Source organism: Eleutherodactylus coqui, chromosome 1 (assembly GCF_035609145.1).
Source record: "Eleutherodactylus coqui strain aEleCoq1 chromosome 1, aEleCoq1.hap1, whole genome shotgun sequence".
NCBI lineage: Eukaryota > Metazoa > Chordata > Amphibia > Anura > Eleutherodactylidae > Eleutherodactylus > Eleutherodactylus coqui.
In genome coordinates, this window is record NC_089837.1 from 451,084,009 (window position 1) to 451,102,376 (window position 18,368).

General features: G+C 41.7%; 1 protein-coding gene across 1 annotated transcript in view; it reads left to right on the forward strand.

The window, feature by feature from the left end:
• The window catches only part of ATP8A2 (ATPase phospholipid transporting 8A2), a 565,764-nt gene that overhangs the window by 402,094 nt on the left and 145,302 nt on the right, over positions 1-18,368 (forward strand). Inside the window, exons 30-31 of the mRNA XM_066588982.1 lie at positions 2,114-2,236; positions 5,521-5,599. Coding sequence (XP_066445079.1) covers positions 2,114-2,236; positions 5,521-5,599 — 202 coding nt within the window. The remainder of the gene's footprint in view (positions 1-2,113; positions 2,237-5,520; positions 5,600-18,368) is intronic.

Below are 18,368 nucleotides of genomic sequence, written 5' to 3' on the forward strand. Positions count from 1 at the left end.
TTCAGACACCTTTCACACGGCAACATTTTGCATTTCTGTATTTTGCATCAGTACTTGCAAACCAAAACTAAAAGTGGCTGAAACACAGAGAAGCAGTCCAGATGTTTCCATTATTGTCTTCCTCTGCTTATGTTCCACTCCTGCTGTTAGCTTACTAATACCGATGCTGAATACTGATCAAAATACCGTTTCCCTGAAAATAAGACATACCCTGAAAATAAGACATAGCCTGATTTTCCAGAGTTTTTGAGGATGAAAAATGATTTTTCAGGCTTTTTGAGGATGCTTGAAATATAAGCCCTACTCCAAAATTAATCCCTGCTAACACTTAATTAAAAAAGTCAATTTAAATAGAGTCCAGGCAGCTATACATGTAATAAAGTTAAAACTTTTTGAACAAAAATTTATATAAGACACTGTCTTATTTTCGGGGGAAACACAGTAGTGACGTGTGAAAGTGGCCGAATAGAAAGCTTCGCACCTCCCTTGTATTTTGGACCCATTCCTAGTTTTGGATTACAAATGCAAAATACTGGCGAAGTGCAACTATTGTGAAGGTGGCCTAATACAACATTCCATACTAGTCTTTTCAGTTTTTAAAGAATATGTACAATTTTAACCTTTTTTTGCTGTTGCTCTAATAACTCAAAAATAAGAAAATAAAGGAATTTAAGGCCCATTCACATGACTAAATAATAATCAGATATGAACTTTTGTAGGAATGCTTGTTGGCCCCAGATCAACCAACAAACAAACGCTCATTCATTGAATGATTGGATCATATGTAAAAATCATCATTTTGGGCAGCACATCTCTCCATGTGAATGGCAGATGTGCTGCTGATATTGATGAAAGTGTATGGGGGATGAATGATCATATCAACCAACGTTCTTCCCCTACAGGAAGTCGGCTCGTTTAAAAAGGCCCTTCGTATCGCCATTAAAAAAAAAGATTCTACCATTTTTGTGTATGCAGCAACTATGAAGACCTATGTGCCTCTATAGTTACAGACTACAAACAAATTCTGTATAGTTGGATCCTGCAATCATGTGTTAGGCTACTTGGCTATTTTTCAAAAAAACTTTTTTTTTTCATCCAGTACTGGTTCTGTATTACATTTTCATCTTTTATGCCAAGAACAGAATAGGGAATGCAAACCTCGATGGAACTGGGATGGAACCATAGGTTTCAACCCTTTCCAATCCAATTTGTATCCTGGTTTTCCAAGGGGGCTTACTCTTTTTCTGCCATTATACAACGGTGCTATCTGCTGGCTAAAGCCAGTACTGCATAAGGTGACACGTTGGATAGGCTCCAACAGCAGAGAGGCTGGCAATATACAGTAAGAGAACCCCAACGGATGTCTTCCAACATCGGAGCTGTACAGCCTTAAATCATAATGTCTTCAGAGGTCAGACAGTGGATTGGAAAGGGTAAATGTATGAGATGCAGTCTTCTTGGGTCTACTTTTCACAAAGTTTTCTGCCTTTAGCTGGATAAAAAAGCATTGAGGATAGTGCTTTTCTATCCAGCTGAAAAGACCGATAAGGACAAGAACTTTGTGAAAAGGAGACCAAAGAAGTCTCCATGTCACACGTTAAACCCTATGATTCCATCTTGGTTTCATCCAGGTTTCTCTCTCCATGCTTGGTAAAAGACGGAAACCCGGGACGGAACTGGCACTGGATGACAAACACTATGTGAAAGTAGCCTTATTCTTCTTCCCCATGTTACTAACCTACAGAAAATCAAAAAAGGAACAGATAGAGAGAAGTGACATATAATAGGAGGATTAGACTGCACAGTTTGTATTCTCTAGCCATGGAGACACATAGGCCTGCATAGGAGCTGCATACCCAGAATAATAAATTTCTTTTAATTCAGAGTAATTTGCTTCATTTTTTTTATTTCATTTGCATTATAGAACTAAAAATAAGTTCTTTACAACATCGTACATACCATTTAAACGTCTGTATTCCCCAGCTGATACTAGTTATCCTCTCAGTTGTCATTGACCATGGACTGTGATACATTAACAACCTCTCAAGGTATTTTCTCTGGTCTTTCCACATTGTTAGCACCTCCACAATGATCACCGTTACTCTCTTGACAGATTTTCACTGCCTTACCACCTTTCACACTGGGAATCTTTGAACGATCCTGCAGCCAAGATAGCATGTTAAGGTTTCCACAGCTCTACAAAATCACACAGAACGCAGATGGATTTAACACAAGGGTAAGTGTAACGGAGGTAGCAAATGGCAAGTGCTGGGCCTTAACTCTTATTACAGGGGATGTGTCTACACTGCTGCTGGTGATGAGGGGGCTTACTTTCAAGCATCAATAATATGAAAAAAGAACATTCATTTAATAGAAAATTAGTGAACACTAAAAACAAAGTTCTCTTAAATGTTATGTGGTTCCAAAATACAGATCTATGACGAGCCAAGACAAATAATTGAAACATTTTATAGCCTTGAGATGATTAATGAGAGGAATACCTTGTGTACGGGGTCAATCCTTCACCCACAGGGCAGGTTAAAGTTGAATGTGAGCCGTTGGTGTAATGGCCTGAAGAACCAAATTTTGTCTGACAGCTATTTGCACATACAGCAAAACAGTTCTAGCTCCCTAAGCCTTTTAGAAAGATCATGGCCAATTTTTTTCATTGATCCCCAAAAAAGGTGATAAAGAAAATTGTTTACTCAACATGCAACAGAACTAACAGATATAGCATGTGGATTAACAATAACCCATGAAAAACACCATTAACCCTTTCCAATCCAATTTGTATCCTGGTTTTCCTAGGGGGCTTACTCTTTTTCTGCCATTATACAATGGCGCTATCTGCTGGCAAAAACCAGTACTGCATAAGGTGACACGTTGGATAAGCTCCGACAGCAGAGAGGCTGGCAATATACAGTAAGAGAACCCCGACGGATGTCTTCCAACATCGGAACTGTGCAGCCTTAAATCATAATGTCTTCAGAGGTCAGACAGTGGATTGGAAAGGGTTAATCACTAGATTGCAGGAACATCTTAAAGTGGATCTATTACCTGAATATGCTTCCCTATGCATGGGCAGCATATTACAGTTACAGTTTAGCAGTCCTGTTGACCTAAAATGTATTGTGCCAATAGGCTAGTAGGACTCATCAAGGAATATAGCGAACCCCCCCCCCCATCTGCTCTCTCCCATCAGTGATTGACAGTCTGCTCATGAATGGACGGTAGCAAACTCATAACTACGATTCCTCCTAATTTTTTGATTGCTCATTTTAGCCAAACGGCACAGTATTTTTGTGCCAGGAGATCAGACTTGTTTCTATCATGTGATGATGCATATAGGGTAGCATATTCAAGTGACTCATCTGTTTTAAAGGGGTTTCTTAGGCAAATTCATCCCCAGGATAGGTTATCAATGGTTAATCGCTTGGGACCCACCACTTGAGATTCACACCAATCACTTGATTGTCCATCCACTGTCTGTGTAGCAGAGCCAAACATTGTCATACGTTTTGGAAGCATCACAGAGGGCTTCACGCCTATTGAAATCAATAAGAGCTGAAGCCTCCTATTACAATTCTAGCACTTCTGCATCCTGCACTGGGGTTGATTGTCGAAGTGTGATAGGAGGCAGTGCTGTCATTGATTTCAATGGGAAAGAAGCCTTCCATGATGCTTCCACCTCGAACACCGATGACCACGCTGGGCTGCGGTGCACTGACAGTGGGTCGCACGATCAGCTGGTCGCCAGGGATCCCGAGTGTGGGTCCCCAGAGATTAAGTATTCATAACCTATTCTGAGAATAGGTCATCAATAAAAATTGCCGGAGAACCTCTTTAACATACTCAAGTTATTTTTTCTGATGCAACCAGTTTGGCAATGGAATCTATGCTATGGAAGTCGAAAAAAGAAAATGTCCAACCTGTGATAAGTTTTTCTGAGTAAAAACCCATTGAAATTTAGCTGTATGAGTTTGATGTGAAAATTAGGCTGTTAATCTGCCTGGAGCTGGTTGACACCATAGTAGCATATAACTCCTAATATGCTACTATAGGGCCTGAGGAGGGTATAGAGTGGGCTTAGGAGCCCAGCCTACTCCTTACTCGACACCTGCGTTCAATGACCGTGATCAGCGGTAACTCTGATCAAGGCTGTTTACACACTTAGATGCTGTAGTCAATGATGTTTGTGGCATAAAATCGTTAGCCAATGACTGAGGGGCTCTCCCGCCATTATCTTCCCTTGGTACCCCTGTGATGTGATCCTGGTTTTCTGATGGGTTTCCATAGCAGCCATTTATTCCCATTATTTCAGAAGTGAATACAATTGTATTCAGTCCAGAGAATGATCTGTGAGCCAAATACTTGACAGTTGCACAAATCTCTCTGCTAGTGTGCGACAATGTACGAGTCTGGACTCCAGGCTGTTTAGCTCACATAGCATTGTATAGATTGGTTACAGCTGCTGAGAGCAGCACTAGCTATATACCACTTTGCAGCCTCTGAGCGTAAAGAATGTTCTCACTCACTGACAGCAAACAAATATTAATAAAGTGGTGAGGAATTGCAACAAAGTATATTTGAAATGTTTATAATTTTTCATTATATATAGTATTAATAATCCGAATGAAAGTATTGCAGGCACCATTATACAATAAGGGTGCATTCACACGAGTGTGTGTGTACATAGGTGCACACAAAACCGTGCACCCACGTACGTGCACAAACACACATGAATGCAGGTCCATGTAGCCGGCGGCCCCATTGAATGCCATAGGATGCCGGCAACCCCTGCAGTGATTTTCAGGGAAGGGCTTTAAATATAAGCCCTTCCCTGAAAATCCATTCCTTTCTGGTGTAAAAAATAAAAAAAAACATACTCCCCTCTTCGGCACTGCTGGGGCTCAGGCGTGTCTAGCCGCTTGGGGCCCATCACTGTAATGTCAGTCATGGTATGCCATAAATCAAGGGTGCCTCCAGCCCTCAAGGAGTTTTTTGAGTTATTTATTTTCTATAGAAAGCCTGGGGACGACCTTTACACTGGTCATGTGGGATTCTAATATAGAAGCCCCAAGGCAGGTTTACGGAACATCACTGAGGACGTCCCTGCTGGCCTCCCATTGGCTGTAGCGGTCCCATGCGTTAACAACATGACTGCTACCACTGATGCAACAGTCGCGGGGAATCAGCATGCAGCAGGAGGAGAGTGTGTGTTTTTATCTACACACAACCCGTCCTCCATTGCTACCAATGATGTAAATGTAGAAAAGCCCCTTTCAATAAGTTCCCTCTATAATGTTGTATTCTGCTGCGTGGTTCTCAGATTTTCCATTGGTTCCCCTGCCTTGAACGATAACATAGAAGGAAAGCTGAGACTGAAAATTCTGTAATTCTCTTATCATCTTTCTCTGGAAGCAGGAAAACTGTGAGGCTGATTAATGTAACAGCAGAGCACTTGTTATGTCTTGAGCGAGGGTTACACTTTAGTGATATCATTGTTTTATGTGGTTTTAGGTTTTCTGGGGTCACTGTATCAACGCCTTGGTCCACTCTCTTATTCTCTTCTGGTTCCCGCTGAAGATGATGGAGCATGGTAACTATTTTATCACTACAGTCATTGGGACACAACACTGAATTCTTTCCAGTTTGGTTGTGGATATTATTAGGAGACATAATGAATAGAAACCAGCCTTACGGGAGGTTGAAGTCATTGTCAGTGATTGACAGGCTATTAAGTGACTTTTTTTACCAGTTCTCTGACTCATCAATCACTCGCCAGCATTATCTCACATTTAACTTTTTGCACTTAGTTGACTTTTGGTACTTTCTTAACTTTTAACTGTCGGGAAACTTTCCCTTCTCCTATTATTAAGGACTCTCCTACCCTGGAAAGAATGGAAGCAATGTTCTTGTAAAAGACCAAATTATATAAGCCTTATATTATATTGAGCCTTTCCCATAAAACTTGCAAATTAACCTAAACAGAAAAGTATTGGGGCAAAATAAACTTATTTTTGGCCAGTATATTTCTAGGACTTTTTATGGTGCAAACAATATATTGAATTTTTTTTACCGTATTGACATCTAATAATGTTGTAGACTTGTTTACTTCATGTTTTTGGCCCGTATATCTTAACTCCAAAAATATGTTATGCCAGATTACTAATGTTCGCAGTAATGAATGTAATGTGGTGTTTTAGACCTGGATGCTGGCCCCAATGGAAAGGCAGCCATATTTGCTGTTACTTTTTAAAAACATAGAAGCAATCAAAGTTGGACTGGAGTTTCTTGGGCCCATCCTAGGAAATTATTCTGAGTTCCCTCCACTTAGAAGTAATGGAATGAAACTGAAAGGAAGGAGAGACAGATTCGATATTAGAAAAAAAACTTTCTGACAGTGAGGGTGATCAAGGAGTGGAACAGGTTACCACGGGAGGTGGTGAGTTCTCCTTCAATGGAAGTGTTCAAACAAAGGCTGGACAGACATCTGTCTGTGATGACTTATGCCTGGTTAAGGCGCAACGATTATCGCTCAAAAGATGTCTTTTCAGCGACCTTTGAGAGATAATCGTGTGCATTTACAGGGCAAGGTGATCGCTCAAACGTTGAGCAATCACTCTGCGCTTTGAGCCAGATTTGCAGAAGACAAGTGGGGCTGCTTGTCTTCTGCATCCAGCTGTTCGCTGCTCGGAGCGCTCAGCTGGTATACAGCTGAGTGCACCGAGCGATGTATGCAGAAGACAAGCGGGGTCGCTTGTCTTCTGCATCCAGCTGTTCTCTGCTAGGAGCGCTCAGCTGTTATACAGCTGTGTGCTCCGAGCGGGGTATGCAGAACACAGCTGGACCGCTGTGTTCTTCATACCCCGGCTGTGTTCAGTATCAGCTGTATCCCGCAGTGAACTCCTGATAAGGCTGATCGTTCTCTTTAAGCATGCCGAAAGAACGATCAGCGATTTGTGAACAAAAACTGCACGATGTCAACGCAGTTAGCCAACGATTTTCGCTCAAGAGACGGCTTTGAGCGATTTTTGAGCAAGAATCGTTGTGTCTAAATCAGCCTTTACTGAATCCTGCACTGAGCAGGGGGTTGGACCCGATGACTCTGGAGGTCCCTTCCAACTCTACCATTCTATGATTCACCTATATAGAATATATGCACCTGCACTTCTTTTATTGCTGCAATCTTTGTTATCATTTTACACACAGGACATATCATAATTAATGGAGTAGTCTCATCTGTGATATTTCTGGCATATCTACAGGATCTGCCATAAAAGTTTGATAGATGCAGATTCCAACCTCTGGGACCTGGACCTATCTCTAGAATGAGGAACCCCTGACCCTTTCCCACTGTCCACCACGCCCAGGCTCTAAGAGGTAGTCAGATTTACGGAAACAGCTGATCATGTTGTGCTACAATGTTTCTATAATTCCCATAAAAGTGAATGGTAGTTACAGAAACAACATAGCTCAGTGTAGCACATGTAAAAACAGTGTAGCTGCAATACCACATACAACCAGTGGACAAGTGTAGCGCTGTTTTTGGAAGAAAGAGTTCCTGCTTTTCTTGTGTTGTACCACTCAATTAGCAAATGCCCCAAATAATAGTGTAGGTAGCAGAAATTAGTTTGTGATTTAGTAAGAAGACATTTTAAAAAAAAGAACTTGTTAGCCGATGTGTTTTATTATGCTTATTACTGAAATAATCAGCAGTAAAGATACTTTGCTGTTTACCACATCCATAAATCTGCTGTATATGGAAGTCATGTTTCTACTGCATATTCTACTTTCCCATCTGCCTGTAGGCAAGTACTGTACTGCTTGATGAATGACAATCACTTGTTGGACTCTTTAATTTTAAATGGCTTTTTTTACCCGATGTCCATCCTTAAGCACCATGTTGTCATTTATTTTTCAGTATCAGGGTCCAATATTCTGTTCTCATTAATTTTTTGATCGTTTATTTTATCTGTTACCTCTATCTATGTAGGTGATTTGGAGCTCTCTATCAGAAACAGGAGCTCTGACACTGTAAATTGAGAAATTATCCAGCACAGAATGATGGACACAAAATAACATGGTGATTAACCCCTTCCCACCCAATGACGTACATCAAGGGGGAAGGGGTTCCCATAATATGGCATACATGTATGGCATGTACATGGCTGTAACTGACAGCTGGAGTCCCGCTGAAACAGTGAGGATCACAGAGAACTATGATCCCCGTCATTAGCCCTTTGCATGCCATGAGCAATATTAATTACATCATATACTGGGTTAAAAGATATAGGGAGCTTCCTGTGTGACATCCGTCCTTCACCATCCAATTGCCGAGGGCCAATGGTTTGCTATGGCCACCGGAAGCTAGACAATGGCCTCTGGGTTTGCTTTGGCTGGTCATAGTCAAGAAAACATATAATACACTGCAGTACAGAAGTACTGCGGTGTATAATCTGAGCAATTATAGGATCACAGATTTAAGTTCCTTAAATGTAATGTCAATGGAAAAATAAAACAGTCATGACTTTTGAAAAGTGGAGATAAAAATCCCCCCCAAATTGTTGCATCTTTAAGTGCCAAACTAGACTTTGTCCTTTAAGGGTTTTTTTAAGATTAAAAAAGACACTAACTGGATAAACATTTAAAAAAAAGACAACAGCCATACTCACCTGTCCAATGGCCTCCCCTGTCCAGCGTTGCTGGTTTGATGCTGAAAACAACTATAGTGGTCATGGGGCATTCATCACATATGTGACCCCTCATCAATTACGAGCTTCAGCTGTCACATGCCGTTTATGTATACATGCTGTTGAGGCGAGTGATTGGTGAGCAGTCACTTTAGCGATGAACAGTTTGTGATTGGACCAGCAAGGAACGGAGCAGCGGTGCTGGACAGAAGTCACCATTGAACAGGTGAATATAGTTCTTTCCTTTAGTTTACACCATCATCTGCTTGCAGTTGTTTTTTTAATCTCTTAAACTAGTTTGGGGCATAAAAAATGAGGATGTTTATCCTGGAAGGGACAGACATGAACAGATATTTCAAAGCGTATGAACAGTTTTCCCATGGAATACGGTTTGTATCATGAGAAATACCATTATCTCTATGAAGCGTGAACCATAATAGATATCCGGATTATAATTAAGGGACTGATCCACTACCAGAGATTCAGGGGTGCATGTTCTGCATTGATGGAAGGAAGGGCTTACACAATTATGTTCCCTGGTGGCCTCGAGGAAAATGTATTAATGATCCTAAAATCGTTCAGATCAATATTACCTCTATAATCAGCTTTACAAGAGTCTGCAGAGTGGGTTTTGTTATGACCTCCATTGCGTAGTAATGATGGAACCACAAGCATACCCCAACCCTCCCATCCCGTTCCTGCCCTAATGACTCTTTCACACGAACGCATGCATTTTTATGGTTGCCTACAAGCGCTGTAAAATCGCATGAATGACGAATAGCCGCGATCAAGTCCCGATCTTTAACCGTGTCTTATCTGCTGCTCACACGGGCGTCTGCTGCGTATCAGCAAATGAATCTGCGGCAGCAAAGAAATCCCTCGATCGGTAGAAGTCCTCGCAATGACTGCTAATGCTTCAATAGAACCAGCTGCCTTCTTTTCAGTGTTTGCTCAGCTAAACTCCCTCCCTTTTTTTCAGCTCCCACAGGAGTCTATGGGAGCTTCCAGCATATCTCCGCCAAAGATAGGGTGAAACCTATCTTTGGACACAGCGTATAAAATCGGCGACTGGTAATGGTCGCTGTTTTGCTATTTTTGCCAGCGCAATTTTTTCACGCGGCACAAAATAGGCCATCTGAATCAATACATTTTTTATCCAGTGCTTCAGATGGTCGCGGTATTCGCCCAATTTTTGGATGCAGCTAAATAGTTGTGTATGTACGGTCATGTGAATAAGGCCTAATAAGTATGAGTGGAGACTGACTGGGTTGCGTCCATTCTCCAAGCAAGCATGGAAGTAATTGCTGGAGGTGTAACAGCTTCTTTTTTATATTTTCTTTTAATTGTTTTTAAGTCAAAAATGGAGTTTTATATCGAACATTGAGACCGCATATCATTTTAGCTTCTAAGATTTGCTGAGAACCAACTGGCATCTATTATAAAAGGGTCATTGAAGCAGAGAAAGCTATATTACACTCTAGAGATACCGGTAAATGAATAATCTGGTATTAATACATCAAGTCAATGAGATACAATATGCTGGAGGTGATTGTGATGACCTACATGTAAGCGGCTCACAGGCTGATTATCGCCACAGTGGAGTGTTGAGTGTCGGCATCAGTGGGCTATGAACTATTTTATTCTGCTGCAAATCCTCTGATAGATTCTTTGTTCTTTGCTTTACAATGTGTTTACTGATTTATGCACTTTGGAACGGGGCTGTGTCTCCCGGAGCAGCAATGCAAGCAATGTGGAAAGTTGTTTTAGAGGATCGTATCATAGAGCTCTGTCATCGCGATAAATCATGGTATTTAATCATTGTATTGTTGGGTGTGCTACGTGGACGCCAAATTCTGAGGGCCATAAATCATTGAAGCCTCTGACATGTTAGTGATGGCAAAGAAACCGTAAGGCAGAAAGTACGGATCTCCTTGCCATGTCCATGGCATGTATTCTCCTGAGAATGAGTAATGACAAAGAATAAACAGAGACGGTTAGCCGAGCCGGTGAATGCACTGTCAGGATATAAAGACATTAGAATTAAAGGGGCTTTCCGGGCACAAATTGGAAATTCTGAAAATGCGGAAATCTAGTAGGTACAGCTAAGGAGCGGTAAACTGTATCTTTTATCTGTTGCTCTGGACCCTCTTCTTCATCCCGTGCAGAAGCCAATCTGCCACTATGTTTACACGCATCACGTCCCTAATAAACGCAGCAACAAAGTGTTACCTATAACTGCCAGCATGCATAGCAGGGGCGTAACTATAGAGGGTGCAGGGGATGCGGTTGTACCCCGGCCCAGGAGCCTTAGGGGGCCCATAAGGCCTCTCTTCTCCATATAGGGAGCCCAGTGCTATGAATAAAGCATTATAGTTGGGGGCCCTGTTACAGGTTTTGCATTGGGGCCCAGAAACTTTAAGTTATGTCTCTGTGCAGCACGGTCTAGGTATGGGTACGGGTACAGAAACAGAGAGAGGCGGGGGCCCAGCTCACATTTTGCATCAGGGCCCCTGAACCCTTAGTTACACCCCTGATGCATAGAGTTTGCATTCCTACGACTGCTCCATTATCGGGTTGTGTAAAAGGATGAATGTTAAGCCAATGAATGAGCGAACACTGATTCATCGGCTGATTGGGTCATGAGCTCAAGAATTTTTTGCCGGGTGGCTGCACAGCTCCCTGCATAAATGGGGAGGTGTGCCGTTGATCAATGTCAGCTGTATTGGAAGGAACGATCGTGCTAACAATCGGCCATCCCCATAGAGCAGAAAATATGTTCGGGAATACACGCTGACCGTCATGCTCATTATTGGCTAGTGGTCATTAGCATAGATTATGTACCCCTGTAAAAGGACTCTAACACCCCATTTAGACCCATAGATTATCGTCCAATTTCTGTTATGACGATTAAAAGTGAGCGCTGGTTTTGCTTTTAAAGGCGGATGTTTTAACCTAGCGGAAATTGTTGGAAAATGGCCGTAGCAGCCGGGCTTTTCAGTCGTTGTATTATCGTTGTGTAGTGTTTGTATTGAACAAAAAAATAAGCGATAATTGAGCAATCGTTTGGTTGAGCACCAGGTGGGCGTCTTAAAAACGAAGCTTTGTCTGCTCATCAGCCAATCACTGGGCCTGTAACCTGTTGAATGTACACCCCGCCAAACGATTAAAAACTCCCCTCAAATCGCTGAATGACTAAATGAATGCCATTTTAACCAAACGAGAAGCAAACACCCGAACGATGGATTTAAGTGGACTAAAAGACAACAATGAGCGAATCGTTAACGAAAACTGCACAACAGGCGCAAGATAGACGCAATGATTATCGCTAAGACGATGGCTTTTGAGCGAATTTTGAGCGATAATCGTTGTGTCTAAATCAAAGATGGCTTTTGAGCGATCATTTTGCATAATCTACTACTTACAGAGTGTGAGCCGCAGGGAGCTGTACTCAGGGAACAGACCTCCCACTGTTCCTTGATTACTTTCGCTTTGATCTGCTGGAGGGGCTGATAGCTGAGAACAGCTGACACAATGTTATCAGCTGTAATCAGCTCTCTGCAGGCAGAACACAGTGTGTGGTCCTGCTTATCAGCTGTTCTGCTGAAGGATGGTTTTCAAGCAGAACTGAAAACTGTCGTTCGGCATAAAACTGAAAGATGAGCACATTTATGCATAATGATTATCACTCAAAAGACGGCATTTTAGCGAATTTTGAGTGATAATCATTGTGTCTAAATGGGCCTTAAGACTACAGCTAGGAGGAGTTTGAATAGAGCTGTAATCGCAGCATGCTCTATTTTGATGTCAGTGGATGTGTGTGGCCCGCAGACCATACACAATTGACACTGCGTATGAGCGGTGGAATCGCCCGCAAACCACATAGAAAATCTGGTATTCTGGGAGAATCTCACCTGAGCTTTTTTTCTGGTGTCATTTCCTGCATATGACCTTTCTTCCGCACGGACGATATGCTGTCCATACGCTTACATTCTCACGCATCCGTGACCGAACGCGTCCATACACAATTCGTTTATGAGATAGCTTGCAGGTCTTCCACTACAGATTTTTATACAGGCTGATAAATTTACATTCCGTTCCCTTACTCTTTCAGTGAAGGGAATGAATTAGGCAACTCTTAAAAATGTGCCCTCTTTACTGTGATTACCGCTGCAATCCGACGATTCTTTGAGCCATAATCGTTCCGTGTAAAAGGGCCCCATGTTGTACAGTACAGTTACGTCAGGCTGATGATGTACGCCTAGCAGCTGTGCACACACGATGAATGGACAGTCAGACTTCCACTGCAATATCAAGATCAAAGCCTTCTTTCCTGGTCATTTAAATTCTTAGATTACTGATTTGTTTCATGGTCGTTAGCGATGGCATTACAGTCACTGTGGCTGATGGGCATAAAGGGGGTCATACTGCCTAAATTCGCTGGAGCAGGGAGCCACTAGCAGGGAGTTATTCTTGCTCTGATGTGATGGACCTATTTTGTTTCATCTCAATGGTCGTCAGTGTATGGCCAACCCCAACTTCCGATGGCAGGGGTTTCTGGAACTGAACCAGGTGATCAGCCGGTTGTTGGACTAACTTCAATTTTTAAAGGGGTTGTCCTCATGAGACAATTCTTTGCACAGTTTTTGGAAATATCCATGTAATTCATCAAAGTTCAGATGTGTAAATCTGCATCCAAAACCAAAAAGTAGTGCTTCCTACAAACACCAGTCCGGCAGGAGTTATTTGTCTTCTCAGGATTCTCGAGTAGAGTGGCAAAGCCTTCCTAATAACTTACTATTGACTTAATTGCATTGCAACTTTATAGGTCTTTATTTACTTATGTAAAGATAAGAAAACTATCTCTTGAAATTACAGAACAGCCCAGTTCATTAAATCTTGGTGTGTACAACAAAAGCTTGCAGAATAGTCCTGTTTCAGCAATGTAATTACGTACACAAAGAATCAAGCCTCTTCAATTCCTGCTTCCAAGCACACTCAATAGTATTAGATTTCAGTCATTTCTGGAGGTCTCTATGGAGTACAACAACTTCAAAATATTGGAAGAGGGTTTCACATTTTAATTCCACGTCACCTGGATATGTGATATCCCCGACAGATGAGCAGAGCATACCAGGAGCCACTTCATTGCAACACGTGAAGGGATCTCCTTTCCTTCTGAAAATACAGAAGAATTAAGTTTATCTAACTTTTAAACTTCTTCCTTACTTTTAATAAATAGGGGTCTGATAACAGAGAATTGGTTAAGCTGTAACTTTTTCATATGTTAAGCGCTGCAGAATATGTTGGCGCTATACAAATAAAGTTTATTATCATATGTACTTACAGTATGCTATATGTCTTAAGTACATTTGACATGTATAGGTTTGGGCAGAGGTCTCATTGTTGGGTCTAGGAGAAGGGAATTCGTTTGTTTGCATGCATCTTGTTAAGATCTGTACACATTCCGAGTGGTGTGATACAAACCTCACATCTATAGATGAAGGAATGGAGGTAAACCAGCCAGTATTTAAAGAGGATGTCTATTTTTGGCCAATCCCTTTTTGATAGAAGGGTCCCCCAACAATAGGTCGATTACAGCGCCTCTCATTGTTAGTCTCCAGCAATCAGCTAAAATCTGTGGAGAAGCATTGCAAAATGTCACCGGCAGTTCCCCCACAAGGCAAACTAAAGTGATTCTCAAGTTTCAGGATAAAATCCTGTCCACGGACTGGAGGCCACAGATGGTATACTTGTTCTCTGCCATCCCTTCAATCTGCTGGATTCAGGTCCCAGATGGTCCAAGATTAGCAATGCAATCTTCAGACTGCCTAATCCCCGTACTGCATTGCTAATGTTAGATTACCAGTGCACTGTACCTGCCCTCTGATTGGCCAGTGCTGCTCCCATAATCAATACCTGCCAATCAGAAAGCAGTGCACAGTGTGCATTAGTCTGATAGAAATTTACAACAGCCATCCTGGTTGGTCGAAAACTGAGACTAGAACCGGGGGATCAGATGGACTGCAGAAAAGAACAAGTGCAGATAATATACCCCCAACCCTTCCTGTCCCAGGACAGAATTTTGTCTCAATACCAGAGGGTTGCTCTACGTGCTATATGATTCTCATTAACATTGATTGACTGGTGAGTCCTCTACTTTGCTGTAAATATATAATGATATTTAGATCAGTGATAGATGTGATATCTGATAGGTAGATATGAGATAGATAGATATGATACAGATAGATAGATATGAGATAGAGAGATAGATATGAGATAGAGAGATAGATGGATATGACAGAGATAGATAGATAGATAAATTTGGGATAGATAGATAGATACTGTGTTTCCCCAAAAATAAGACACTTGCATATAAATTTTGGTCCTAAAAGAGGCACAGTGTCTTATTTTCGGGGGGGGGGGTGTCTTATTACTCACCAAGCAGGCATCGTTCGGGTCCCTCTCACTGGTCTCTAGCGCTCGGGCAGTCTTCCGCGTAGTCCTCGGCACTGAGACAACATTTTCTTTCAGGTAACGGGGGTTAAATACCCCGCCTCCAGCCAGAGATTGCTGTGATTGGTTCAGGAACACCGCTTTAGCCAATCAGAGATGGTGCTCGATGAACCAATCACAGCCATTCAATGCTGTCAAGCTAGATCGATAGATAGTTAGATATATAGATAGATAGAGAGATATATGAGAGAGATATGAGAGAGATAGATAGATAGATAGATAGATAGATAGATGATAGATATTAGATATGAGATAGATAGGTAGATAGATATTAGCTATAAGATAGATAGATAGACAGATAGATAGATAAAGAGATAGAGAGATATGAGAGAGAGAGAGAGAGATGAGAGAGACAGATATGAGATAGATAGATAGATAGATAGATATGAGATAGATAGATAGATAGATATGAGATAAATAGATAAATAGATAGATAGATATGAGATAAATAGATAGATATGAGATAGATAGATATAAGATAGATGGATAGATAGTGTTTAATACCAGAAGATTTTCATTAGAGAAAACAGAATAAATGTTTCTCTTTCTCACTGCTCCATCGCTGCATGAATAATACGGTGCAGCAGGCTATACGTCTTTTCCCATGTATGAGAAAACATCCTAGGGGGAAATACAGAAGACGAGTATGGTAGATGATAAGATCAGGAAGAAACTCAGGCAGTGTTCCAGTACAGGAAGGGAACTTTGCAGTGAGTGCGGATATTTGCATATGTCTTTGACCTGCCACCTGCATCAACCTGAGAATGCTTCACTGTAGATTAGAGCCAACCGGGGGGGCTGCCATTTTCCCACTGTATATTTATTTGAAAGGGATCTCACTAGAAATAATGGGGATTATAGCCATTAAATAAGTTGCGGAATGTAAATAGTAAAAGGAAATAGCAAACTTTTAACCGTAAAATGTATAATAGAACAGCTCTGGCGCTTGAGGTTTATCTGCACTGCTTCCTCCCGGCTCATTTTCATCCATATGGTTTCCTGAATTTTAGATGAGACTTTATCTGTCATTATATTTTTATTTGTCATGCTACTAGAAATGGGATGTTGTATATAAGTTTGCACTAAAACTCACAGTATAGTTTTATTTGGCATTGTGAAGGATTCTATTCTTGACAAAATGCCAATGTGGAGTTCTTTGCAGGATATCACTGGGTCTGAGCACCCTGGAGTTCTAGTCTGGATACAAGAACATGAATGTCATAGAGATAGACCTCTCAAACACCACAGTGACATGTGGACCTCATGAGCATATCAAAAGAAGGCTATATAGATGTGTAGGTGACAGGTAATGTGCTGCTATTAGAGATGAGCGAGTATTGCCTTATGAGAGTACCTGCTCGCTCGTCTCTAAAGACTCGGTTGCCAGCAGGGGCGGGGAGCGGCGGGGGAGAGAGGGGAGGAACTGGGGGGAGATCTCTCTCTCACTCTCCTCCCCCCCTTCCTGCTCCTCCCTGCTCACTCCCGCAACTCACCGCTCTCCCCTGCCGACACCCGAATCTTTAGAGATGAGCGGGCAGGTACTCGCATAACGCACTACTCTCATCTCGCTCATCTCTAGCTGCTATACATTCTTTAGATGTAACTAATGCCAAAAAGTTACATAATTTGTCAATAATTAGCAAAACAGTCTGTAGCCCACAAGTTCCGCTTTTTTTACAACAAGAGATAGGTAGGAGAATCAAGCACAAAACTGACCTGTTGGGATGATGGTATGGGGGCATGAACCAGCACCAGGTGGAGGTCCTAGAATTCGTTTGCTCTTGCGTGCATGCCAAGCTTAGTGCCCCAACCTTTAATTAAAGCAACTACTTACGATTCAGCTGTCTCCACTAGTTTAGGCTAAATTTCCTACCACCCAAATATGACTCGGGGTCTTGTAATATGAAGATCATTGGTCATCTTCTTGCCTGTTTCATGTGGTTCTTGATCTTCACCCAAGTTAAGTAAGTTCTCTGTACAGGCAATGATGGTGTCATGATCAAAAGATCACAAGACCTCTCCAAATCTGTCATTGTGTAGCCTATAGCTGGCCAACTGGCCTTATGGGGTGCAATGCTTCACTGACGCCAGCTGCTGTTGATACACTTGACTGTCTGGTTGCACAATGCAAAGATCCATTAGTTACTCAGAGTTTATACAACATGGGAAACATATTAGGAGCAATAGCTGCTACTTATGATCAAAGGAGGTTTTACGATATGCCTGCATACATAGTCAAATTATGAGTCTGATGGGGCAGGAAAACCAGCAAGTATGAAGAATTCATAGTGAATAGGTTACTAGTTGACTGCAAAGACAAATTTACACTTGGGCTCAGATAACCCTTTAATAGACTATTGCGTGTGACGAAAGGAATGCAGCGTTATAAGGAATAATAAAAAAAACATCTATAACAATGGCAAAAAATTAGTCTTATTTCGAAATGATTCCCCAAACCCTTAAAAAATGATAGAAGCACATGTTGGAATTCAGAAGTAATCGGAATTAGTCATGAAAAGTACATTATTAGTGAAGTGGAGCTGAATTTGAAGTCAAGTCAATGTAACGTCTGAAGTTTGGCCAAGTGCAACAGGAAAGAAAATGTGATGTTTTGTGTATGTAGGAGAAGCTGCGTCCTTATAATTCAGTCTGCCTGCAGACACCTGGCCGCTCTCCTCTTACACCGCGTCCCCGGAGAAGAGCTTGCAGAAACGGTTATTGAAACAGTAAGCTACATTAATCAAAGCAGCAACCACAGGGCTGCATAATGCTGCGTATCCCAGCGACACCTGAGAAACACGCCTGCGTCCGGCCCGCGTGAAGTAACTTATATTGTAGTAGCAAATGAGGGACTTGTGAATCGTGTAACACCTCTGTTTGCTTTGTAGCAGGGGCAAATTCAACAACAGATATCACATTATACACAATGTAAAGATATCCATTTCTTCTTGGTCCTGGTAAACTTGGCCACATACCTTCAGGTGAAGAATTAACTAATAAGATATTATGGAGTTGAGTAATGCATGCAATATATTGAGCTGATGGCACCTTCATCATGAAGGTTCTTCATAAGTCAAATGGTGATATAGATACTTGTCTATAGATAACTACAGGGGAGAGGAGTCAGCCAGTGATCGGGTAGGACTAGGGTGCCTAGGGTCC